Genomic DNA, 27,371 nt, shown 5'->3' on the forward strand with positions numbered 1-27,371 from the left:
CTATGAAAGCATATAACAAGGAGACTTGATTTAGTGTTGGCAATCAGGAAAAGTTTCCCAAAACAAAGAACGTTTTAACCAAGATTTAAGGAAAAAGTAAGATTTGGTATCTGTGTGTGTGGATGGTGGGAAGACTGCTAAGAGGAACAGCATTGCAAAAGGCCTGTGGCAAGACAGACCCATTAGAGATCAAGTCCAACCCTTCGAGTTCCCAATGAGGAAACAAAGGTTCAGAGTTTATGACATGCCTGGTCATACTACATTAATGGCAGAGCAGAGGCTAGAATCCAGGACTCTTACCTCCAGGTTTAGTGTTCTTCACATTCCACTATGTACCCTAGCAAATAGAGGGAATACTAGAACATTTTATATAACGACATTTGTCATTTTATGGCCCATGACATATTATGGGCAATCCATCATTTTGTAATTTATTTTCATTTAAAAATAATTATAGCCAAAATTTTATTCATGATATACTTTTAATTGCTTTTATTGTGCCATAAATTGTAAATAAACATACAAGAGAGCACAAAATAGGAAAGAATGAACATTCACACATTTTGCACGCAGAAGCCACAACAGCGTCATAATGGCCTGGGAGTGTTAACGTGGCTTCCTAAGTGGCTAAATTACACCCCGGAGATTCTCGCTCAGCAGTGTAAGCTGTTAGTGCTTTCAAACATTTTGGGAAATGCATCCATTGCTCCATTCCAAGCTTAATTGGCATAATAAATGTCAATTAAAGCTCTTTTAAGATTTAAACTGTGAAACTGAAGTGAAACTATGTATAGACTCACATAAGACTTCTCTACGTGAAGTCTCTCCCACAAGAGACATGGTGTATTTGCATTTACCATGGGGTAGATACGTTCTAACATGGATACACATAGCAAACTTGCTTCATGTAGAAAAGAAAGATACTTTCTCTAGCTGTTATCCTCAACGCATCACTCTTACATGGCCTATAAACTGTTATACATTTTTACGCGCACATAGAATTCCGTTTTCTTTCAACAAGTGTATAGAGGGCACCAAGTATGTGCCAGGACTAGAAATACAGGAGTGAACAGGATAGAATGCCCCCTCCCATCAGCATGGAAAGATCCTCTGAGATGCTACCAGGAAGCCTCTTCCCATCCCTGATTCTATGTCTACATGCGATTCTTTGTAACTTTTACCTACAAGCCTTAAAAGACAATTACTCATCCAGTGTAAATATAAAACAAGGTCTTTGTTAACTTCTAAACATTGCAAAAACATGTTTTTTGTGTGTCTCATGTACAGTTCATTAATTTAGATGTCAACAAATTCCACTGTAGTTTAAGTAGCCCAAGCTGCCAATTGTTTGATATCATCATCCTCTTCTTCTGCCCTCCTGGAAGATGCTGGAACATAAAATAGATAAAAATTAGTAAGCAGCGACATTCCCACTTTCACCAGAGAAAACAGGTATGAATACAGGTATCAAAAGTTATACATCTATGAAGTAAAAAGTAAGTGTTAAAAGGGATGGACCTGGGTAATTACTTTAGGCAAGTATCTGACTGTAGGTAGTTGAGGTGTGTAACAGACCTGCTCGGGATCGATGCGCAGCAGAAGACATGCCTGACGTTCGACTCGGCATTCTAGCCGGCTGTGCGGGGAGGGAGGAAGAAGGCACATTTGGCAGGTGGATATTTGTCATCTTCTTATTTAATTCTTCCTGCTCCAGTTCTTCAAGTTCTGCCATCAACTCATCCTGAACATAGGAGAAAGAAAGAATTATGAAGTTAACGTTTCAAGAAGTGGGTTTCCTCAAACACAATAACAAGAACATCTGCTACCCAATTGATATGTGAGAACCCAGTGAAACGGAATATTTATTTTAAGACTAAGTCTTTTTTTGCAACACTGAGCAATGATTAAAAACTGAATATTTTGGTTTGTGCAAATTGGTTGTAGTTAATCTTATAATACTTCAGTAAACAGTTATTCAAGTAATTTGTGTTAACTGAATTTATAACTTCCACAGTTTCTAGGAAATTTGCACCTTGCCTGTCATTTTTTCCACTGTATCTTTCCTATTGTAAAAAAGTAAGAATCTGTAAAACTTTAATTGGAGCAAATAAGTACTTCCATCTGGGCTAATGCTTTTGAAAACAGAACAACAGGTATAGCAGAGCCATAATGTACAGAAAGTAAAAAGAATCAAAGATACTATGGTGTCTTTGTTAAATTACCAAAGCCAATATAAATCATGCTGTGTGTTTGGGTAAAGAAAACTGCACCTCAAGGTAGGTACACTGTACTTCTTTCTTTTAGCTATAGTCTCAGAGAATCTGGCTTAATCCTAAACTATTCTCTGTCCTAAGAAGCTTAGAGAAGCAAGACTAGTTTGAGACTTTAAAAGCATAAGTCACCTTATAGCAGATATGACTATGGTAGTTCAGATATAACTGGCTCCATGAATACTCAGGTAGAGTCCAATCCCCACTCAGAGAGCTTGAGAGTCAAAACTAAATTTGTCATCATTTGAATTCTGAGGTTGTCACCATCAGAAATGACCTAAGACACTCATGTTTATTTGACCAGAGAGAGTCTTCATTTATTCATTCATTCATCATTGAACAAATTTATTGAGAGCTCACTCATGGCCAGGTATTGAACTCAATGCTGGGGATGCAAAGCTGAATCAACAGTCCCTACATTTAAGAAGTTCATTATTGAATGTGGGAGAAAGATACATAAATAAATCACCATCTCGTATTAAAATGAGAGTAACGATACTACGGGCCAAGACAGGAGGTACTTAAGCCAACCACAACATTTGACCAAGTCAATGTATATCAGATATGCAGCAAGCCTAATGATTAACCACTGGTAAATCTACCTCATGAAAAGGAAATAAATCATGAAAGTGTATGTCAACAGGCCATGTGAAATAGTATGGTCAGTGTACTTGTGAGCTTTCTGGTTTCCCACAAGCTATATGAATAAAGGGCTTACAGATTGAATACTCTGAGGCCTATTTTTGCTCACAAAACAATTAGGAACAAATATAGTAAACATAGTAATGGCAGAACACACTATTCCACATTGAAGGTGTGCCCAGAATTGTCAATAGCGCTTGAGAGCTATCAACAGTACAAAGAAGATATTGATATTTTCTTTAATAAGTATGATGACAGAATAATCATCTCCTCCATCGTTTACAGCCTTTGAATACCAAACACTCATCCACTGATAAAATAATTTTAGAATTAAGAAACTTCAGAGATAATCTAGCAATCCAGTAATTTTCATTTTATAGATGAAAAAACTAAGGGTCAGAAAAGTGAAGGGGCTTACACAAAGTTTAGTAACAAATGGCAGAACCCAGATGTCCTTATGAGCCCAGAGTCCTTTCCACCATATCATAATGCACTCAATAGGTGCTTATTGGGCTAACCAGGGGTAGGCAACCTTTCTTTAACGGGCCAGATAGCAGTATCTTAGGTTTGCTGGCCACATACAGTCTCTGTTGCATAGTCTTCTTTGTTTCTATTGTTACTACTGTTATTTTCTGCAGTCCTTCAAACATGTGATATCCTTAGCTCACGTGCCATACAAAAAGACTATGGGACGGATTTGGCCTGAAAGCCAAAGTTTCTAACCACTCATCTACACCATTTTGGTGGGGGGAGGCATATTTTTTATTTTAACTCCAGTATAATTAAGCCACAGTATTATATTAATATCAGGTGTACAATATAGTGATTCAACAATTCTATACATTACCCAGTGCTCACCATGATAAGAGTACTCTTCAATCCCCATCACTATTTCACCCATCCTCTCATCTACCTCCCCTATGGCAACCACCAGTTTGTTTTCTATATTTAAGAGCCTGACTTTGTTGGTCTCTTTTTTTATTTTGTTTTGTTTCGTAAATTCCACATATGGTGGTCTACGCTATTTTTAAAAGTTGATAACACTCAGTTCTCATTTCCTAGGCCTCCATGGAACCACATCTTACTTAGTAGAAAGTCAGGAAGTCAGATTCTTTCTCATACTAATCAGACAACTGGAAACATTTCAAAACATATACTAGTCCTACTCACGTGTGCTTTGAGTAGAACAATTGAAATTCACAGTGCAGACACCACCATTATAATTATAGTCTCTATTATTGGACTGATTAATCTAAATGGAATGTGTGTGTTAATAATGCCACTCCACACTTATTTTGTTTCATGGCCTGAGTAATAAACAGAGGCAGACTAACCTCTAATTTAACAACTACAGAGCATGATACGTCTGTTCCTTGCAGAGCGACACAGTCTGCTTTGCTTTGCCCAGATGTGCGAGCACTTGATTCCTTGTAATGGTGCTATTTAGGCTTCAACCATTAAAAGTCACTAACTTTACATAATCACATACTGCCTTTCCTTAATAGCTGAAAACTTAATTAGGGGGTGGTTTGCTAGACTATATTAATCTTTCTTTTAAATCAGAGCTACCAACACTTTCATTCCCCCCTTGTGAGAAACACATCACTAACAAATATCACTTATTCTTTAGTGATGTTTAAGAAAATATTTATGAAAACCCACTTGCTATATATGAGAGGAAGCTATCCTTTTTAGTACCCACAATACTCCATTCTTTACACTGTGTTACCTACCTCATCAAAGTCATCACCAAATCCAGCCCGTTGAGAAAAGGCTTCTGAGATTTCTTGGGCAATATCCTGCTGCTCTGTGATTTCTTGCATCAAATCATCTATTTTGTTCAGATCCCTGGGAAATAATATGTTGTTGAAATATTTTCTTTTCTTTTCTTTTAAATGTTTGTTTATTTATTTTGAGAGAGAGAGAGAGAGAAGATGCGAGCCAGGGAAGGGCAGAGAGAGAGAGGAAGAGAGAGAATCCCAAGCAGGCTCTCTGCTGTCAGGGCAGAGGCTGATGTGGGCCTCAAACTCACGAGCCATAAGATCATGATCTGAGCTGAAATAAAGAGTCAGATGTTTAACCAACTGAGCCACCCAGGCACCTCTAAATATTTTATAATTTTACTTTAAAATTATGAATTCGGGGGCACCTGGGTGGCTCAGTCAGTTGAGCATCCGACTCTTGATTTTGGCTCAGGTCGTGATCCCAGGTTTGTGAGATCAAGCCCCGCATTGGGCCCACACTGAGTGTGGAGGCTGCTTAAGATTCTCTCTCTCTCTCTCTCTCTCTCTCTCTCTCTCTCTCTGCCCCTCTCCCCCACTTATACACACACACACTCTCTCTCTCTAAAATAAAAATAATAATAAAATGAATTCAGCTATAATCCCATATGAAAAATGAGTCAATTTAATGTGAACTCTTAGTTATTTCAGTAAGATAATAAAAATTTCTGGTGATAGCATTTATCAACTTTAAAAACAACTTGCATTTTGTGAAAATTAATAAACCTGCATACACGCATATATTATAAATATTTGATAAATGGCCATTACATTTGGGACTCACTAGAGACTATAACAACATTTGTCGATGCATTTTGGAATTTTGTCTGGTAGAACATATGTTGAATTTAATATATGCTGCCATGTATCAGTTCAGCAGGAAATGGTCCCATGGACCACCAAGGACCACCATGACCAAGATAAGCCGTGGCAACTCTCACCAGTAACTATCCGACAGCAGCCTTTTAGAGAAGCTAAACTCTGGAACTAGAGATCTTCTAGAATGCTTAGTGGCTCTGAGATCCTGACTCCCTGAGAGCTTTCCCATGGCTGCTGATGCCCAGGGAGAATACTAATGAGAGCAGGATGAGGCCTCCGAAGCTCTCAGAAGAATCCTCAACCTCAGCACAGGAATCCAGGTAGCCACAGGCCCACAACGGACAGCTGCTTTGAAGACAGCTTCTGGCACCTGAACCCCACCGGCCTCTAACCACCAGCCTAAGCAGGCAGTGTCTGAAGGCCAGGATCTGAACTGCTTCACTACCATTCTGTCTCTGAATCATTCCTCCAACTCTGAAACTAGGGCAAACTGATTGAATACCAGAGAAGTGACAATTTACCTCATTATTAAGCAAACTGAACACTGAAATTTTGACTCCCAGCGGAATAAATATTGTGCAAGTTTTCCAGACTCTACATATGGGAAGACAAGTATTTTTACATTAAAAAGTTTTCTTTTAGCATCCGCCTATCACCCCTCATTTCCAATTATTATCATTATAACAAATATACAGTGAGCTTATTTATAAAAAGGAGTATGAGAAAGGCACAACTGAAGTTTGGGCCTGAGGTTGAACTTTACTCCAAAGGAATACAGTGGCATACTGCTGCTCAGCTACCTGGAGAGAGAGGCCATGATTCTGTACTACAGTTTAGACCCAGCTTTACAGCAATGATAGATTTTTGACTCTGACAGTGACTCTAGTGATCTTTCTGAAGCTATCAAAATGACAGCTGATTATCAATGAATTATCAAGGCAAGAAAATGCTAGCAAAGATGTCTTCACTGACCCCAGCCTCCCCCTCTCCCATTTTTCCCATCCACAGACACTTCTCTACATCCTTCAGGCATTTTTGCTCTTATACATCTTTGACCTAGACCTCACTGTCCTATCTAATCTCAGGAAAGAATCAGGTCTCAGTCACTGATTTCCCAACGTGAATGTAAAGCAAATTATCACCAGCCCCACTACCACTATGAATATTGGTACTAAGTGCTTACTTTGTGCCAGAAACTATGCTAAGTGCATTGTATCTAGTATCTCATTGAGTCTCACAATAACTACATGAAGTAAGTACTATTATGATCTCCAATTTACAGCTAAAGAAATTGAATCAGGGAGAAGCAAAGTAATTTACTCAAGGACAGTTGGCAATGAAACTGGGATTAAATGTAACTCAGCAAATCTAACCTCAAATTCAAGCTCAAAGCTATTATTCTAGGTCAATATTTCTCAAACACTGGTTAGTATCAGAATCACCTGGAGAATGTGGTTAAAAACAAAAAGGCTCAATCCCTACCCTTCTTCAAGGATCCTGGCCATCTGTGTTCTCTTTTGTAGTTTTCTGGGTTTGACAACCACTGTTCAGTAATTCTAACACTCTCACAGGTGTTGACATTTAGACCTTTTTAAAACAACAGCATGGGGGTGCCTGGGTGGCTCAGTTGGTTAAGCGTCTGACTCTTGGTTTTGGCTCAAGTCATGATCTTAAGGTTTGGTGGGTCCGAGCCCCCCATCGGTCTCTGTGCGTGGAGCCTGCTTAGAATTCTGTCTCCCTCTCTTTCTGCCTCTCCCTCGCTCACACACTTTCTGTCTCTTTCAAAATAAATAAATAAACAACAACAACAACAACAAAAAACAACTGCTGTGTGAAAGCATTTACATGTGGAGTGTCAGACAATATTGAGGCAACTGGGAAACATTAAGAGCAAAGTGAACATCTTCATTTTTTCATGGTCTTTTTTTTTTTTTCCCTACTCTAACTTCTAATCTTTCTCCAAGGGGGCGTTCCATTCCAACATGTCAAAAAGCCTGAAACGAGTAACTCCATTCCTGCCAAAATCATCACATAATTCCAAAGGCTCTTCCCAACATTGAGGGAACTTATGACTTGGAGGGAGACCAAATTCACTCACATGTTTTCATGAACTGCTTTCATCGCTTTTGCCGCAAAGCCCATGTTTCTTAACACCTCGGTGTTGGTGTGTGAGTTTTCCAGGGCTTCTCTCTGGAACTCAATGGTGGAAAGTGTGCCATCAATCTGAGTGAGCTGCTTCTCAAACCTCTTCTTTCTCTTTAGTGCCTGTAATGCAGCTAAATAAGGGAGAAGCCACATTTATCAGCAGAAAGCCCAAGCCACAAACTCAAGAGACATCTGCCCAACACCAACCATAGATTCAGCATTGTCAATCCCTACAGACAATGAGGGTGCCAAACAAAGCTGAGAAACACTAACATCTGCCCTTTCAATCACCTGCAACAACTACTACTCATCAAACATCTTGTTATTCTTTTCTTCCAAAGATCTGGCAAGTGTAAGAGGATGAAAAGTCAGTTTTCATATTTCATAAAATATATCACAGCAGTGTTTCTATCAGTATAGAGTTTTAGGGAAAAGATGGATAAAAATATCTTTTATAGATTTTGAAAGTATGATCCTTTATATGTTTTGGGGAGCTATGATAAGTTTCATGGCAAACAGTTGGAATTGTTAGCTTTTTATTGTCATCAAAGTACATAAAAATCCTATTAATTCCCTTATTCTTCTACTTCCCTTAACTCTGGTATACACCAAAAAGAAATTTTTATTTTCCTTCTTTTATCATTATAAAATAATAAAGGTATTTTGCTAGTATGGAAAAAAATGAATAAAAATCATGCAGTAGAAAAACAAAACTTTAGAGGAAGAAAAGAATCTTAATAACTGTCTATTCTAGCCTGATTTCCTTATTTTAAAGACAAACTAATTGAGATCCAGAGAAGTTATGTGACTTTCTTGAAGGTAGATGGTGAGTGGCAGCTGGAACCCAAACCTAGGTTGATGAGCTTCATGTCTTGCTCTAAAATAATTATGAGCTGTCAGCAAGGTTACATCTAACCATGAGCACCCATGAAATCAACACTGCTAGAGTAAAATTCAAGAATTAGTAGCAAGCTGGTGAGAGAAAGAAATGTTGCCTTCAGAAAAATATCCAAACATCCTCCCATCAGCTCTTAAACAAAATACCCACTTCATTTGAAAATCACAAAATCACAAAACTTAACGAAGTTTTGACTATGGCACCCTCCCCAAAATAAGACCCTAAAATATGAGCTTTAATAAGACATTTAGGGAACGTGCAGGAAAAGAGAAGCAGAAGGATGTTAATATAAAGATAATTAAATGGAACTGACAAAAGAACTCAAGTAGCTTTATGGTTTCAGAGAGAAGCATGTAAGTTATTGCCACAGAGATTTTTAAGAAAAGGCTCTCTTCTAACTCTGTTTTCGTCAATTCATTCTTGTAATCCCAACAGATTTAGTTTGCTTACTCTATGCTTTTTGTTTGGTACACAAAGACTCATAGTCATTATAGTTTGCTAGATTTTACTGGCTATCAGTGTAAAATATTACTGTCTGTCCCATTTAAATCTTTTTGCTCTAAATTCCATTTTGCTTTATATTAATGTTTCAGCTTTCCTTTTGTTACAATTTGCCTGTAATAATTTTATGGGGACCTATATTTCATAATTGTTTTCTATTTGCTCTTTTTTGGTATACCTATTTCAAATAGCATATACTTGGATACGTAGTTTGTGTGACTGTTTTCAACCATTCATATAGTCTCCTTTAATATAAGATTTTAACTCATGTTTATTTATTGTGATAACTGGTATCTAATATCGTCTTTCTATTATCATCTTTTTTGTGTTTTCTGTTATATTTTTGTTTACTTTTTGCTGTCTTTTCTTTATGTATATTGATCAGTTTTTTTTGTTCATTTCCCCCCTTTAATTTGTTAGACCATTATATATACTAAATGTATTCCCCTAAGTATGCTCTTATATTTAAAATATACACATACAGGGCACCTCGGTGGCTCAGTCGATTGAGTGTTTGACTTCAACCCAGGTCATGATCTCGAGGTTCATGGGTTCAAGCCCCACATCTGTCTCTGTGCTGACAGCTTGGAGCCTGCTTCAGATCCTCTGTCTCCCTCTCTCTCTGCCCCTCCCCCACTCATATTCTCTCTCTCTCTCTCTCTCTCTCTCTCTCTCAAAAATAAATAAAATTTTAAAAATTTTAAAAAATTAAACTATACACATACAATTAAGTTTTCTATGTTGAAAATTAATCAAAATTTATAATTTATTGTTCACAAATAAGATTCATTGCTCACCCCAGACCTTCCAATGTTTGATTAAAATAATCTTCAGTTTTATTAGTTACAGATGATTACTGGTTGTTTTACTATCCTTTCAATTTTGAAGGAAACTTAATTCTTAACAATTGCATTAAGTTTGACAAACACAATTTCAACAGTTTACAATAAACTATAGAATTTGCTGGCTTAATTCCTTACTATTGCCTCTTGTATCCTACATCATCCTTTCACGGAGTATTTGTACTTTACTAGAATAAATCTTAAAGGTTTTTTTTTTCCAGAAAGGTGCACAGATATGAATTCTCTAAATACCTATAGGCTTGAAAACGTCTTCATTTTGTTTCAAACTTGAATAATAGTTTGGATTTTTTATAGAACTCTCAGTTCAAAATATTTCAAAAATTCTGACTATTCCATTGTCATTAGGTAATCAATATTTGAAAAGTTAGATGACAATATTATTTGTATCCCTTTGTAGAAAATTTGTTAGCTTATTTCCTCTTTGGAAATGTTTAAGATTTACTTTCTTACCTTAGAGTTATGAAATTTCACCAGCCTAGGTGTAAGCATGTGCCTTTTATTTTTTGCTTCTCCCAACTAAGCATTCAGTGGGGTTTTTTTTATTCTGAAGAATTAAGTCTTCCTTCAGTTGGGGAAACTATATGCTTAAATTTTTTTTTTTATACTTCTTTCACCAAACCATTCTCTGTTTTCTCTCTTTTGAAATCTCTATATGATGGATGTGGGATTCCTTGGCTCTATCCTTCAATCTGTTAGTTTATCTCTTTTTGTTCTATGTTCTAGGAGAATTACTTAACTTTATATTCTGGATTACCAATTAGTCTTCAGCTAGATTTATTCTACATTTTACCCTTTTGTTTATTTATTTTTAATTATGCTTTTTAACTTCTAAGAATTTTTTTCTTCTAGCTACTCATTTTTATGGCAGCCCATTCTTGCCTTATAATTCAATAGCCTCTTGAATCTCCCTGAAGATACCAAAACAAGTTTTGTGTTAACATGTCTTATTTCCTACATCATCTCTTTTCTCTTGAGTTTGGTTGTTTGCTTATCTTAACCCTTCTCTTTCTTGCAATTATCTTTCACTGAATTTCTTCTGAGTCTGTGTTAAAAGCTCATATTTATAAATGAAAGACTAGAATAGTTAGTATAAATAGCTGGGCCTCTTGTAGTTACATAAGTGTGTTTTCCCGTGAGGCCTCTCTCTTGAAAGGCAAGGCTGCCCAAAGCTCTGCAAAAGAAGTGGGTGTGGTATGCCATCAGGCAGGTTTCCTTCCATGGGAGGGAGCAAGTAGACAGGCTTGACAAAGAAAGGCTTTATTTTAGGTGTGGAACATTGTTCTATATTTCCCTGGTAAGTGGTAATTTTCTTCCCCCACGCCTCCCTGCCCACCGTGGAGGTCCAGGGTTATCAGGCTCTGCTCTGCTTCCCTCTCCAGGTGCAACATCACAATTCAAGTCCCTGCTGAACAGTGCTTACACGTCATTCATGAAAGAGTTTTATTTGTTTAACCTGTCCTTTAGGAAAGAACTAAAACAATTTTTAAAAAATTACCTGGCATACAGACCTTTCTATGATATTACACAATATCACCCTGTACAGAGGCTTATCACATTAATGACCAGAGCTGTGTGAAAGTTTTCCCCCCAACATGGGGAGAATTACCAGTTGGTGCTCTGTACTAACACTGCGTGTGGATCCATTTCTACTTCTACATTTATCACACTGCATTATAATTATTTGTAAAACCTTTTCTACCCCACTTCCACTACACCAGTCATAAGCCCTTTGAAGAAAGATGTAGAATCCTATTCTCCTGTTTCCCCAGTTCCTGGCCCATGGCCAATAAAATACATAACAAAAACTAACTTTGAGTATTTGTTACATGCCAAACTGCTGCTAAGTGCTTTGTGTGAATTATGCCATTAACTCACAAAAACTCCAAGAGTAGGTACTATTATTGACCTACTTTACAGTAGATAAAATGAATGAGTATTAAATAAATAAACTTGACAATTTTGTGTACACGGTATAATGACAGCATGGCATAATAGAAAAAGTATGGCCTTCAAGGCCAGAGTGAGACTTCTTCTTCCATAGATACATACGTCTGGGTAACACACTTGCTTTCTTTGAGCTTCAGTTTGCTGTTCTGCAAATGGGGATATAATCACCATGATGCTAGGTGATTGTCTTAAGAATTAGGGATAATTTATGGAAAACACCTCATATAGTGCCTATGCAAGGTAGACACTTAGAAATTACATATTATCATTACTAATAGCAATATATAACATTCATTAATTTATGCAATTGTGTATCTTATTTCTGAGACCAATGAGCAAGAAGTTCCCTGGCTTTTTTGCCATAACTCACCATAACCAGAACATAATACTAGAATACATTTAAAAATCTTAGAAATATCAGAAAATCTTAGGAAGCTAAACTTCAAATACACATCTCCACCCAACATACCCAGAAATGGAATGTTCCAAGTATGTCTCCTCCCTATCTTCTTGGGCTGGTTCAGTGTCTATACTTATTTGGAATATAACTGGTATCCATCGGCCCAAAAGCATTTTCCTTTTTTTTTTTTAAGAAAAAATTTAAAGTTCTCTATTAAAAAATGCACTGTGTTTCCTAGTTAGAATTTTAGAATACTTAGAATACTTAGAAATTTTAGAATTTTAGAATACCTAGTTAATTTTAGAATACTTTCTGAAAATAAAAAAAAATGCAATTTGATATAAAGGATGAGACTTTGGAGTCACTAGAGTTACATTTTAATACTACTCTACCAATTAATAACTGTGCATAATAACCTTGGTGTGTGACTTAACTCTTAAGTGATGTTCCCTACTTGGGTAATAATAATAGTAACAACAATAATATGTAGATGACAATAGAACATTGTGCACTGGAGTCAAGTTGCCTACTTTCAAACCTAGGCTCCATCTATCCATACCTATGTGACCTATGTGCAACATAAGTTGCTTATTGGAAAATGAAGATATAACTCATTCAGTGGTGAAGGATTAAATGAAATAACATATACAGAGTATTTAGTGCAGTGCCTGACACATCATGAGTGATTACTAAATACAAGGGAGCTTCATAATCGTCATCTCCTTCACAGGATTGTCAGAACCATATGGTGGGAGCCACATGGTATAATGCCCAACTTTGCAAATGGTTGTTGTTAATAATAATGAGTTCTGGCTTGGACACAATTTTAAATGCCTATGTTAACATATGGCTTCTGACCTTCAAAATACTCGGGAAAAAATTTGAAAATTCACTAAGAGTTCAGATCTCAACCTATACTTTAATTCCCATACCACACACTACAGATTGGCCTACACCAGTGTTCTAATCTCAGAGGGACCCAAGCAGGTAATGAAAGTTAAGTGAAGCAGAGAGAGGTTAGGGAGAAAGGCCTTTTTTGTTTTCTCACCTGTGAGAGAGAAAAAGATAGAGGAATATTAGTCTATATGATAAGAAATAGTACAAGAGCGATAATAAATGGCAGTGGACCCTGACCCCTGCATCAGGGAGTCAACAGCAAGAAGCAGGGACTCTGGTGACCAGCAGAGCATAAACCTTACTGGAAGCCACACTGCTGAGCTCCAGTCCACCGTGACATGCCCAGCCTTCCACAAACTCAAAAGAAGCAAGAAATCTGGATTTGCATGCAAAATCCTCCAAATTTAAAAGCTGATTCACATTTTTCCAAACACCTTGTGTGAGCAAACCCAGTGATTTCTGCATGGCTGGATCTGGCCCCAGGACGCCTGACACTTGCTGTGACTTCTGCCTGGCACGGTACGCTTCTCCCAAACACTAAGACAAGAGGCTTATGTTCCAAACGCCAAGAAGTGTATGTGAGGAGTCTCCCCGTGAGCTTGCACAGGAAATGATGATGCCTCAGACCCACCATGAGTTAGACAGGCTTTGATTTTGTTTTCTAACACATGATTTGGGGAAAAAAAACAGCTGCATATTTTTAAAGACATGGAACAAATACTGCAAATTAAACTTTGCTCCTGATTTGGCAAAGAAGGACGTTTTTAGAGCCATGTAATTTAACCGGTATAGAAGGTGCAATTCAATCTTCCAACTCCTGTATGTGCTTTTAAGCAGCTGGTGAAACCTGTATAACATTCTTTCTAAAACAAAGGGATCTACTATATTCCTTTGCAGTGGAGAGACAGCCAGGAGTTTTGTCTCTTCACTTAACAGTGACGTTCCTTCAGCAATGGAGATACAGAACCGTGACCTGTATATTCTGCTGCTGGGAGACACAGCAAGAGTTACTACAGCCCATTCAGGACTGCGGCTGAAATTTAAGAATTACTCACTTGAACCAAAACTCCACTAGCCTTAAGCAACTTTACTCAACTACTACTTTGCCAGAGGAGGAAGGCTTCCAGTCATCTATGAAAAACAACTAAAGACAGAAAAAAGTTACAGTTTCATTGTTCGTATAATGTACAGGGCATCGTGGTTGTAAAGGTCAGTCTGTTCTTCACTCATTCGGAGTGCACAAATGTGTGCATCGCTAATCCACTAGTTTGCAAAAAAGGAAGAACATTATAGAAACCATCATATCCAGTGACTATAGACAAAACTGTTTGTGAAATATGAAGCTGCATTATGACAGCTCTTCTCTCTACCAGGAATGGATGGTCTTTAGAGAAGGCCTAAAAGACCGGGCTTGGAAGAGAAATCCCAGAGAGTGCTGAAGATATACATGTCCTATCAGATGAAAGGCTAATATCCAAAATCTATTAAGAACTTATCAAACTCAACACCCAAAAAATAAATAATCCAGTTAAGAAATGGGCAGAAGACATGATCAGACACTTCTCCAAAGAAAACATACAAAATGGCTAACAGACACATGAAAAACTGCTCAGCATCCCTCATCATCAGGGAAATAGAAATCAAAACCACAAAGAAATACCGCCTCACACCTGTCAGAATGGCTACCTAAAATTAATAACTCAGGAAACAACAGGTGTTGGCAAGGATGTAGAGAAAGGGAACCTTCTTACACTGCTGGTAGGAATGCAAACTGGTGCAGCCACTCTGGAGAACAGTGTGGAGGTTCCTCCAAAAGTTAAAGATAGAACCAGCAACTGTGCTAATAGTGCGTGTGTCAGAGGGCACACACCCCAATGTTTACCGCAGTGCTATCGACACTAGCCAAACTATGGGAAAAGCCCAAATATCCATCAACTGATGAATGGATAAAGAGGATGTGGAATATATATACAATGGAATATTGCTCGGCAATCAAAAAGAATGAAATCTTGCCATTTGCAACACTGCGGAGTGTTGCAATACACTCAGAGAAAGACAAATCAGAGAAAGGCTCCATCAGAGGAAGACAAATATCATATGATTTCACTCATATATGGAATTTAAGAAACAAAGTATATGAACAAAGGGGAAGGGAAGGAAAAATAAAATAACAGAGATGGAAGCAAACCATAAGAGACTCTTAAATATAGAGAACAAACTGAGGATTGCTGGGGGGGTGGGGTGGGTGGGGGAATGGGCTGAATGGGTGATGGGCATTAAGGAGGGCACTTGTTGTGATGAGCACTGGGTGTTGTATGTAAGTGATGAATCACTAAACTCTACTCCTGCAACCAATACCACACTATATGTTAACTAACTTGAATGTAAATAAAATCTTGGAAAGAAAAAAAAGAGATACATGTCACACATAATTTGTCATGTCCTCTTTTGCTTTTAACTAGGAAGTATCATAATCATGTTGTTTTACTTGAGAAACTTTAAAGTAAGCCCTGTTCTTACTCACATACAAATCATTTCATTAATTAAATAATACTTTCTATTTATGTCACCTTGTTTTAGTTCTTGAAAAACACAGTCTGAATAAGCATCCTGATAAGTACAAATGGAATAAAAGCAAAATGTTTCTGTTCAAAGTCACAGGTTAGATAGAAAGTAGCTGGGAGAATACTAGAAAATTCCAAGGTTCGTTTGGCCAGGACCGCCCCATTATGAATTTCCCTGGCCTTCTTCAGTTTAAAAAAATATTCTTTGTCCACTCATTTCAGCCGCTCCACAAGTATATACTGTAGATCTACCACACTGCAGGGAAAAGAAATGAGGCTATAATCTCAGAGGATGCAGATATGAAGTGGGCATTCAAACAGCTATTCATCAGTGAACAAGCATTTATTAAACACCCACTATCTTACAGAAATTGTGACCACAGATACTAACATGTGTAAGTTACATTTCAAGTAGCAGAGGAGACATAGAGGGAGAATGACAAGAGACATGTACAAGGTAGAGTGGATGCGCAGAGAAATGTACACACTCTCCCTGGAGGGTGAGGTCAGACATCAGAAAGGAGGCGATGTAAATGAAGTCACAGTAACAGTCTACACTTATAATCACCCACACTAGTCAGGAAGGCACATGAATGATAAAGTGTCACACAAAGGATTCCTCCTAGCCCCCAACCTTCTTCCTGATGCAAATCTCCTACTAAACCATGTGAAGTTTCTGGCAGAGATATATTAGAAGCTGGAATCTATAAACCCCAAAATACAGCAAATCACACCGGCTTGCCACATTAGGTGGGTCTTATAAGCAACCTCCATATTTTCAGAGGTCTCACCAATAGTAAATGTCATCAGGACATAAGCTGATGAAAGGACATTTGCAAGTGGGATACTGCTGTAAGCAAGCCAGTAATGTTGGAATGAATTTTATATAAAAAACAAGAGAAATGGTGATTAATATTATAAAGTATAAAAGATTAGAAAGTGGATAATTAGTGCCCTCTTCCATCTCCAGAAAGATAGGAAATGGGCAAAGGATATTAAAGTTATTTTCCAACAGAAATGATGCTACTCTCCTCTTTCTAAAAAGCTCACAGCTTCTTTTGGAGATGAAGCAGTTCTTACCGCCAGGACGTTACACAAGAGATTCTTAAATCTGAGAGTGAAAGGTCATGTCCAAAAAGTGCTATCAGCCTTGAGTTGCCAAAAAAAGGAAGAAATGCTTGCAGAAGACTCATTTTGAATATCCACTGAAATTCTTATCTCTTATAATTAATTGCTTCAGAGGTCAACTGCCAAGCAAGTCGAATTAACCTGCTATTGGAACAACATACCAATGTAGTAATTAAAATGTACTTGATATTCCTTGTAAAAATCCAGTTACTGTTTGACCAGGCAGAATATATAACTAATTGAGTGGATGAGTTTTCTACCTGCCACTAGTATTATTAGTAACCTCACGCACTGGTAACCTCTATGAGCTTGCTATTGCCTAGAATGTAGGGAAAACAGTATGAATATGAAACCAGCAAATATTAAACAGAAAAACTCAGAAATAGCTGATTATGATTAATTCTACAGGATAAGCACATGTACCTATAGATGAAATTCTATATTGCATGTGTATATATGTATACATGTATACAGATGTGCATATATCTGTATATACATGTGTACATGTGTGCACAGGTGTTTATATTTACATGTATGTATTTGTGTATGAATATGTGTATGTATATGTATAACATAGTTTACTTGTAGCATATTCCTTGCTCACATGATGTGCCAGTATTTCCTACTACTGTGTCCGTGATTTGCAGGTGCTCCTGAGGACCAACAAACTATATCTGTATAGTGCCTTTCAGCTCTCACTGTCTAGGATTCTATGATTATTCCCTTGGGATCCTAAGATCAACACATCTTGAAAAACATATAGCTCCTATCCTTAAGATCACTATTTCTATTTGAAATTCTTTATGAATAGGTTTACCTTGCAATTGGTGATGAGCTGCACTATTCTTTAACTTTTCAAGTGTAAGTGGGAGAACGATGCTCAACAAAGGAAGATAGTTTACTTAAATACAATTTTTCAAATTGCTTACAAAAAGATAAGCCAAAGGCTCTTACATATGTGATCTTTAATATGTATAAATTGGTTTAACATAATAATAGCATTTTTTCTTGCTGCGGTGAACAAAATATAAATTTTAATTAGGATAATATCTTTGTTCAAACTCCAAGGCTATATTCACTTTCACTTACATGTACTAAATATATGGCAACAAATGGTCATGGGGGGCACGCCTGGGTGGCTCAGTCAGTTAAGCAGCTGCCTTCGACTCAGGTCACGATCTCGTGGTTTGTTAGTTCAAGCCCCACGTTGAGCTCTGTGCTGACAGCTCAGAGCCTGGAGCCTGCTTCGGATTCTGTGTCTGCCTCTTTCTGCCCCTCCCCTGCTCACACTCTGTCTCTTTCTCTCTCTCAAAAACGAATAAACACTTAAAAATTTTAAAAACAAAAGACCTTCAAATTAAAAAAAATTGGTCATGGAATTAGCACTGCTCACTGAGAAAGGCCTTTTGAACAATGTAACTGCTAAAGCAAATAAGACACACCTGTAACAGATATGTAGCATATCGCACTGCGTGAAAGAATCAAAGGGATTCAACAGAAATTCATGTTTAAATAGAGAATGAAGTATCAAAAGTGTTCAGTATTTGGTTGCATAATTATATTCTTCTAAATTTATATGAAAGACAAACATAAAAGTATAAACTTTATTTCATTTAAGCCAGGTGGCTAACATTCAATTTTATTTAAGTTTTTATTTATTTTATTATTTTTAATATTTATTTAGTTATTTATTTTGAGAGAGAATGCATACCTGACAGTGGGGGAAGGGCAGAGAGAGAGAGAATCCAAACAGGCTCTGTGCCTGGAGAATAATAATAAAAATGACTATTCCATAATATATAATGCTGCTCCAAGTTCACAAAGGGGGAAAAAAATAGATGTAGTTACATAACACAAGGAATGGTACCAATTACCCTACAAGAAGTAGCTACAAACTGGTGATGTTGACATCACCAAACTGTCAACATCTGTGCCATGGATCCTTGAAAGAATCATTCTAGAAGAGAAACACCCTACACTCCAGTTTCTGGGAGATTAGAAAAGAAGACAATGATAACTAGAAGCCAATATGAGCTCCCAAAGATGAAAAATACCAAAGTAATGTCATTGGCTTGTTTTCTTTGGGTGACTAGATGCTGACTCAAGGAAAAACCACAGACCACCCACTAGCCTTCTAACATTATGCACATCAAAATCAACCAGAAAGCCTTGAATATCACAATCCTAAACTTATCCCAGATTTCTTGAAACAGAATCTCCTGATGTGGCATTTTAAAAAGCTCTCCAGGTAAATCTGATGAAGCTATCAGTTCATAAATGGGCATTTGTGAAGCAGAGTATATGCATATAGTTTGGTTTCAGGAATAGAACCCACAAGGTATACTGAAGCATCCTTAGGGGAAAGAGAAAAAAATGGAGAAAAAAGATGATATGGGCTAAAAATGTAGATCAGGTCTATTTATAGCTAGATAAATAACTGAATTCATTGAGCGTTGATCTGTCAAATTGGTAATCATGCCTTAGCCCAATATTAGATGAAACATTGTTACTGTAATGCAGAGGTATCCTGGAATGAAATCTTTAGAGGCATGCCATGAGGCTCTGTCCTTGGGTTCTGTCTTATTCAATATATTTTAACAAAGTCTTTGTCAGGGAGGAAAAAAAAAAAAGCCTACTGATCAAATTTGCAACCAGTTCAACTAAAAGAAATAGCTCACATATAAGACAATAAAATTAGAATTTTAAGACTTAATTAAAAATAAGATGATATGTAACAAATAAATGTAAAATACTGAATGCAAGCTTAACACATTGATTTAAATGGGGAGAGGATAAATCTGGCTGGGACTTTTAACTCTGAATCCACTGGGGAGAAGCAACTGATCTACCTATGAAAAAGCATATGCAAACTGAGGCAGTATTAACAGAATAAAGGAGATAAAAAGCCCAGGGCATTCTGCCACTTGTACCTAAGTGTGTGAATAAGGGCGTAGGTCCACTAGGATCCCTGCCAGGGCTCAGAGCGGGGAAGGCAGGTAGTACGAAAGTGAGAAGTTCTAATACCACAACTTCAGTGAATAGGCTCCCAGGGCTGGTTCAGATGTTTTAGTTTCCTCCACCATGGAATGAAAGCCCAGGAGAAGCTCCTGAGGTGGGAGAGAAACTGGGGGGGAAAATGGAGGAAGGGTCACATTTCCATTGATCTATGTTTGCCAGAAGAGAGAAGACCAGTTGACTGGAGAAAAAGACCTGACCCCTATGTGGGTGCTGAATGCCCCAGGAATAAAACTCTTTCTTTTCTCTGGTGCCAGAATACACAGGGTATGGTACAAAATATCAAATAATCAGAGGAATGCAGAACACTTTATGATGGTGCTTGGTTGTAATTTGAATATTAGAGAACTCTGAGACCCTTCAAAAGGATTATGGAGTAGTATGCACTTCCCTAAAGAAAACAAATTCAGATGGCGAATGAGGATCTGTCAAAGCTTTGGAAATGTTTCTTCAGCAGTCAACAGGAGGGAGGTAGGTAGAAATTTCTCATCTGGGTCTCGGGGTGATGGAGGAGGAAAGAAGAAACAGGAGGAATGTTGAGGGAAGAAACAGAGTAGAGAATAGAGGCTTCCAGCTTAGCAGCTCATTGAACAATAAACACGTCCTATGTTCCCAAGCTGTAGTCGGCATCAGAATCATTGAGTTATCTGTTCAAAGTTCAGCTTTCTGGGCACTACACTCGACATACTAAATGTGAATTTTGAGGGGGTCCTTGTGAGTCTACATTTTGACAAACATCCTCAAAGAATCCTCACGTAGGTGATCTGAGGGCCACATTTTGAGAAACTCTCTTAAGAAAGGAGGTCACAAGGTAAGTAATATCTCTCAAGGGAGCTCCCATCCATCAGGGCCCTGCATTCTGTATCAGTCTCGTATTACATGAGCCATGCATGCTCTTGCCCTCACTACTTTGGCAAAAAAAGCTGACACACAGCTGACACAGATGTGATTCTTTTTATACAGAAGTCCTTCTGGTCCCTCGTGTCTGAGATTGCAGAATTCAGCTCCATGACAACTATATAATAAAAAGCAAACTCAAGAGCCCCAGGAGGTTCATACACTGGGCCAAACCAGTGGGATCGTGCATGCGCCCCAACTCCAAGGAAGACCAAGTCTCAGTCATGACTCTGGAAGCAAATTCATCCTTGGCAATAAACAGTACAGGCTTCAAAGTGCGCTGGCTCACTCAAATAAAAGACTCTCTGCCCTAGGGTCCCATTCACCAAACAGATACCTGATGAAGAGGTAGAATGGCCTCAGAGCCAAGTTTCCCTGGAATCATGTGTAATGATACTGAGGAGGGATTGTGGCCAAATTTGCTCCTTCCTAGTCTCCACCTTTCATCTCTATCTGCCCACTTCCCACAGCCTGAGGCCTGGGGATAATCCCAGACTGGATCCGTATCTCTCCACATAATGATATATTTGAAGTTCCTGCTCAGCTTGGGACAAGGTGAGCAACAGAGCCAGGCTGGGGGGAGAGGAATGAGAGGCACTTAGGGTACAAATTTAAGGGGGCACTCACTCTCAAGGTCACCATAGACCCGGTCCTGGTTAGCAAACCTCAGCACAGTAAGGGGTGACTGAGGAAGTGACTGAGGAAGGTGAAGTTGAAGAACAGGAGACACAGAGAAATGGCTAATGTCCTCAAATACATGAAAGGTCTTCACATGGCAGATGGAGTAGATTTATTCGAAGTTATTTCAGAAGACAAAATTTGAGGCAGTAAGTAGAACTTAGCAGGAAGCCAATTTCAGCTTTAAAAAAAAAAAAAATGCTACTGTTATCACAATGACTGATACTTATAGAGCATTGAATTAAGGACTTTACACAATAATGTCATTTATCCTCACAACCGTGAACATCAATCTTATCCTTGCCATCGATAGGCCTCATAAATGGTGTAAGGTCACACAGTGTCTAAGTGGCAAGGCAGAGCTAGGAATCAAACCCAGGTTTGTCTGCTTTGAAGCCGAACTCCTAACTAAGACACTAAGTTACTCTCTATCAAATGTGTAAAAACTGGATCATGACCTTACATTTAAGCACATTATAACTATGGCCATCTCTTAGGGATATTATTTTCTAAGAGACCTCATAAGGGAGGTTAGAGTAGTGACCCCTCATGGGATGGAGCCCTGCATCAGGCTCTATGCTGACAGCACAGAGCCTGCTTGGGATTCTCTCTCTCTGTACCCACCAAAATAAAAAAAATAAATAAACGTTAAAAAAAAAAAAAAGAATATCGACCCCTAAAGTGTTCCACCAGACCAGTGTGGCAGGAAGGCGGTTGCAGTATGCTGAGATACAGATTCCTTCAGCTACAGAGGCCATAGCCTGGGGCGTCAAGAGTCCCCAAGCTGTTAGCCCCTGGTTATCCCAGTGAAGCACACAAATACTATCAGTGTCATAGATGTCCATATAGATGCCATCATGTGAAAACAGGAAGCATTCAAGACGAAAGGACCTTGTATTTCTAACTCATTAACATTACTATAGATTTAAGTTACTCATCCTTAAGCAGGCACTTTTAAAAATATTGATGACTGAGCCCCACTCTATTCAATTATATCAGAATCTATGGGTGTGGGACCTGGGCATCAGGGTGACTTAACATTAAAAACTGCTCCAACTGGAGAGTGTGATGCTAAGTGAAACAAGCCATACAGAGAAAGACAGATACCATATGTGTTCACTCTTATGTGGACCCTGAGAAACTTAACAGAAACCCATGGGGGAGGGGAAGGAAAAAAAAAAAAAGAGGTCAGAGTGGAAGAGAGCCAAAGCATAAGAGACTCTTAAAAACTGAGAACAAACTGAGGGTTGATGGGGGGTGGGAGGGAAGGGAGGGTAGGTGATGGGCATTGAAGAGGGCATCTTTCGGGATGAGCACTGGGTGTTGTATGGAAACCAATTTGACAATAAATTTCATAAAAAAAATAAATAAAAACTGCTCCAGATGATAGGGCTCAAAACAGAAAAATTGAGCCACCTGGGTGGCTCAGCTGGGTGAGCGTACAACTCTTGATCTTTTGGTTGGTGGGATTCAGCCCTAAGTGGGGCTCTGTGCTGATAGCATGGAGACTGCTTGGGATTCTCTCTCTCCCTCTCTCTCTGCCCCTCCCCTGCTCAAGCTCTCACGCTCTCTCTCTCTCTCTCCCAAAATACATAAATAAACTTTAAAGAAAGAAAATAAAAAAGAATAAAAGTTAGTGGTATGTAAAAAGTTTGCTTTTCCATAAAGGAGATTACCAGCTATGAAGCAGGGGTAATCTACATAAACTGCATCAAGTAATCTCAGACCTCCTAAAATTTATTTTTATTTCTATTTTTTTAAGTTTATTTATTTTGAGAGAGGGGTGGGGGGAGAGAGAGAATGAGAGGGATAGGGGCAGAGAGAGAGGTAGAAAGGATTCCAAGCAGGCTCTGTACTGACATAGCACAGAGCCCAATGTGGGGTTCAAACTCACAAACTGTGAGAGCATGACCTGAGTCGAAATAAAGGGTTGGATGCTTAACCATCTGAACCACCCAAGCACCCTCAGACCTAAAATTTCAACCAAATTATAAATCTTGCTCCAAGTGTTAATCTTAAAGATCAACAGGGCCTTGAATATCATGGGTGTTGCGAAAACAATTTGGTGGTGCACATTCAGGTTCTTTTTGGTAGATTATGGTAACTACCAAAGAAGTTTGAGGTGAGAATTAGCTATGCCTGAACAACCTTGGCATAAGATACAGTGAGAGCAAGTTTCAGACTAAATGCTGCATAAACAAACATACACCGCAAGCAGGCAAAAACTCAGGATTCCATGAGTTCAATGAAGTCCCAAGTGTATGTCTCTTCAGGGCCTCCAATATACCTTGTATGAAAGGCTCCCTGAAGGCAGTAACATCCCCTAGTAAGGTGCTGTGCCCTGTGGGAGGTGCGCTGGGGCAGAAATACACGTGATCCAAGGACTTTTTTTTTATGTTTGTTTGTTTGTTTGTTTATTTATTTATTTATTTATTTATTTATTTATTTTTATTTTTGAGACAGAGAGAGGCAGAGCATGAGCAGGGGAGGGGCAGAGAGAGAGGGAGGCACAGAATCCGAAGCAGGCTCCAGGCTCCACACTGTCAGCACAGAGCCCGACGCGGGGCTGGAACCCACGGACTGCAAGATCATGACCTGAGCGGAAGCTGGACGCTTAACCAACTGAGCCACCCAGGCGCCCCAACACGTGATCCAAGGACTTGACATGGCACTGATCTGAGATCAAGCCTCAGGTAGCATTCTAAGTTGGTTATACCTCTAGTAGATTCTTACCACCTGTTCTTACATTGGGAAGCAAGGAAGTGTCTCAAACTATTTTATTCAATCCACACATTTAGGATATCTATAATTTCCCCAATGAGATCTCATTTCTAACATTCATTGCGCTAATTTAAAAGTTACTCATTTTACCCATAAAACCCACTTTTGACATTCAGAATGCTGGCAAAGCTTCTGTTGTAGAGAAATAGATTACTGAAGAATTTGTAGTCGCTAGGAGTGTGGTTCTTTCTGATACAATGCTAGCTGACCAGCCATGTCTAGAAGTAAAACTTTACTGCACATACATTATATCACTCAGGTTATAATGTAAACTACAGCTCTTATACCACAATATACGGCCCTGTATTATATACAGCCTTGTATAGCACAAGGTCCATTTTGTACTAATTATATTGGGCCTGATTACACTATGTGTGTGAAAATATTTCTTGGTAGCTAATGGAAAACAGAAACTATTGTGTATATGAAGCTATCTGGTTTATTTGGAAGATGCTGATATTGACAGGGTTTCTGATGCAGAGGCCCGTGAATTCTTTCCATAGTTTAGAGTACAGAAGAACTCATGCTAACTCCCCTGTTTCTACTCTCAGGATCACTGTAAAATCAGGTGTGGGCTAACACCAGTGAAGTTTCCAAGGATAAATGACAAAGAATAAGTGAATTTTCAAACCCCAATTGATTATTTGCACATAATACTTGCATCTGTAACTTCTCTGATTTAAGAAAGTTATATTGATGCTCTTAATTAATGTTGTCTTTAATTATGGGGGTGGGTCTTTATATAGTCAACCTGTAACGCACTTTAGTGCATTACCAATTGGAGACCATTTCTGAAAAAAAAATCAATAAAACCTATATTATCTTACATTTTTTATCTTCTGAAAGCAAAACCTACATTTTCACCACTTCTTAAGAACAGATGTTCGATTTTTAAGATTTTTTAAACCAGTATTTACTGAGCAACCACTGTATATAAAGCGATATACAGACCCAAAAGGATGACAGACAGAAAGACATCCCTTGACAGACGTTATGCAAATTTCAGAGTGCACATCAAACTGAAGAGGAAGAGCAGAGAAACAGAACTACCAATGACTTTTTAGCAAGCCATAATGGCATGGTATTCTCTTTAGAAATTGCCATTTAATAGCTTCCCAAAGTATTTTCAGACATAAAGTAAAAATAGAAACCAGCATTTAACTCTAAAACAGGCTATAATGTAGACGAAAGTTATATGCAGTAGCAGAGAAAAATGAAACTTGGCCGTTTTATCGTTGGTAATAAGTGGACACAAATGTATCAGGCACATTTTTATGGGAAGCAGCAGAGTTTTTCAAGGTCAACTCCAGAAGACATTATTCCTTTCCTGCATTAAACAATGGCAGCATCATTCAGGGCTAAGTAAATCTTCCCAAGGCTTTGTTATGACTAAAGAAGCCTGACTTGCGGATACAAGTTCAGGGTTAGGTGGTGGACACAGTTCTGTATTACCGCTTCTGTTTCTGAGGTGGCCATTACAAGACCACTTCCATTTCTAGTGTTACCACACCAAATCACTTCAGCTTCTCCCTGGGCTTTTATATATGTGCTGTTTAGGTCTATTCTCTATAAAGAGAGCAGTACACTGAAGAAACCAATTAACTCTGGACAATAACAAGGGTTCAAGGTGTGACAGGAGCACCAAGAATCATTACTGGTTCAAAGTCCCTTGTGTGGTAAAAACCAGTAATAAGAAATATAATATTTAATTCCCTGCTTTTTTTAAAAAAAAAAGTAATGTCTCAACTGCACAGCAGCCAACTAAACTTTTCAATGGCTGAGGAGCCAGGTAAACCAGAACATACCAGAAAATACTCCACTAGAGATTTCCATGCAACTTAAAATGTATGATTTGATATTTATAAACACACAGCAGAAAACCTGATATTTGAAGTCTGCAGGGCTGGACTAGGGTAAGTCAGAACAGGAGTAAAATTTAAAGGGTACCAAAAGTTAGTAATCAAGATAAATAATATTTTAATGCAATGTTTTTAAAAATAAAAATCAATACAAAAAATTCATGATGGACAAAACATTACATTTCTAAAAAAAAGAATGTTAAATAAAAAAGTGCTTTATAGGACGACATAAGAGCCAGAGGCAAAAAGAAAAAGAAATCAACAATACCAATTGTCTTTATTTAAAATTTTTGATATTTTGTTCATCATGAGGTTTTTGCATTAATTCTGAACTTTTAAAATATTGCATTAAAATACTGTTCATCTTGATTGGAACTATCTAACATTTTGCTATCTAGGATTATGCCTGGCTCAGCTCACTCCAGTTTTGGCCCTGGGGGGGGGTCAATACCAGTTCCTAGAAAGGCTGTGGGAGCAAATCTGGCCTCCTGGGATACAGGTGCTGTGGGCAGATTTTCCCCCAAGGAAAGGGCTGGGGACAGAAGGGGGACAGCTCACGTCTGCGGCCAGATCCCAAGCCTACCTCGCTTATTCTGCGTGCCGTGCTTCTTGGCCAGGGCGAGTTCTCTCTGGATTCGATTTTCCAGGTACTCTTGTTTCTTGCTCAGCATCTCCTCTGTCTCCCGAAGTCGGGCCAGGGCCTCCTGGGGGCTGGGAGCAGCTCGGCTCTTAGAAGAGCCTCCCCCTTTAAAGAATTTGCCCAACTTGCTCATGGCTGTGGATCTGAGGGGCGAGGGGTCCCGGGAGAGTCTCAGGAGCGCCCGGGGCCGCGCCCGGGGAACAGGTGAGCGAGATCGTCCTCTGGTCTCGGGGGCCCAGAAACTGAAAGGCAGCGCTCCCAGGGAGTCAACAAGCCGTCGGGGGCAGGTGACACACACTCCTGGGCATTTCCTGGCAGCCGGCTGGGCCCCGCCCCTCCGCGCGGTTAGGGCGGAGAGGCCACTGGAGTAGGACGTGGCTGTCCGGTCCGGCGCCGCCCGGCCGTCTGGGAGTTAAGGAAGAGCACAGCAAAGAGTTGAAAAGATTGCCGAGACTGCAACAAAGTTGCCGTTTGATCCACGCTGAGGACACACCTCAGGGGGAAGGACTGCCCCGTTTGTGAATGGCTCCGAGAAAAGCCCTTTTCCAGGGGACTCCAGCGGGGCCTCGAAGTGTGTGATAAGAGCGCTTTACCGACCCAGATTTTTGAAAAGTACTTTATTCCACGTATGTGTTTTTGTTTGTGA

At 38.8% G+C, this 27,371-nt stretch overlaps 1 protein-coding gene across 1 annotated transcript; it reads right to left on the reverse strand.

Moving 5' to 3' along the window:
• Positions 1-498: 498 nt before the first annotated feature.
• CHMP4C (charged multivesicular body protein 4C) lies at positions 499-27,064 on the reverse strand. The gene is made up of 5 exons (XM_015080685.3): positions 26,669-27,064; positions 7,611-7,788; positions 4,646-4,760; positions 1,576-1,741; positions 499-1,388 (listed from the first exon to the last, which is right to left on the reverse strand). Exons 1-5 carry the CDS (start codon positions 26,856-26,858, stop codon positions 1,324-1,326), a joined length of 714 nt encoding a protein of 237 aa, XP_014936171.2. The 5' UTR covers positions 26,859-27,064; the 3' UTR covers positions 499-1,323.
• Positions 27,065-27,371: the final 307 nt, after the last annotated feature.

This window comes from Acinonyx jubatus, chromosome F2 (genome assembly GCF_027475565.1).
Source record: "Acinonyx jubatus isolate Ajub_Pintada_27869175 chromosome F2, VMU_Ajub_asm_v1.0, whole genome shotgun sequence".
NCBI classification, from domain to species: domain Eukaryota; kingdom Metazoa; phylum Chordata; class Mammalia; order Carnivora; family Felidae; genus Acinonyx; species Acinonyx jubatus.

Excerpts from the sequence above, each read along its gene's own strand:
- CHMP4C (XM_015080685.3), bottom strand. The coding sequence starts at position 26,858 with ATGAGCAAGTTGGGCAAATTCTTTAAAGGGGGAGGCTCTTCTAAGAGC. Across the intron at positions 1,742-4,645 it reads TTGGTGATGACTTTGATGAG|GATGAGTTGATGGCAGAACT; the intron begins GTAGGTAACACA and ends TCCTATGTTCAG. Across the intron at positions 1,389-1,575 it reads TGCGCATCGATCCCGAGCAG|CATCTTCCAGGAGGGCAGAA; the intron begins GTCTGTTACACA and ends TTTATGTTCCAG.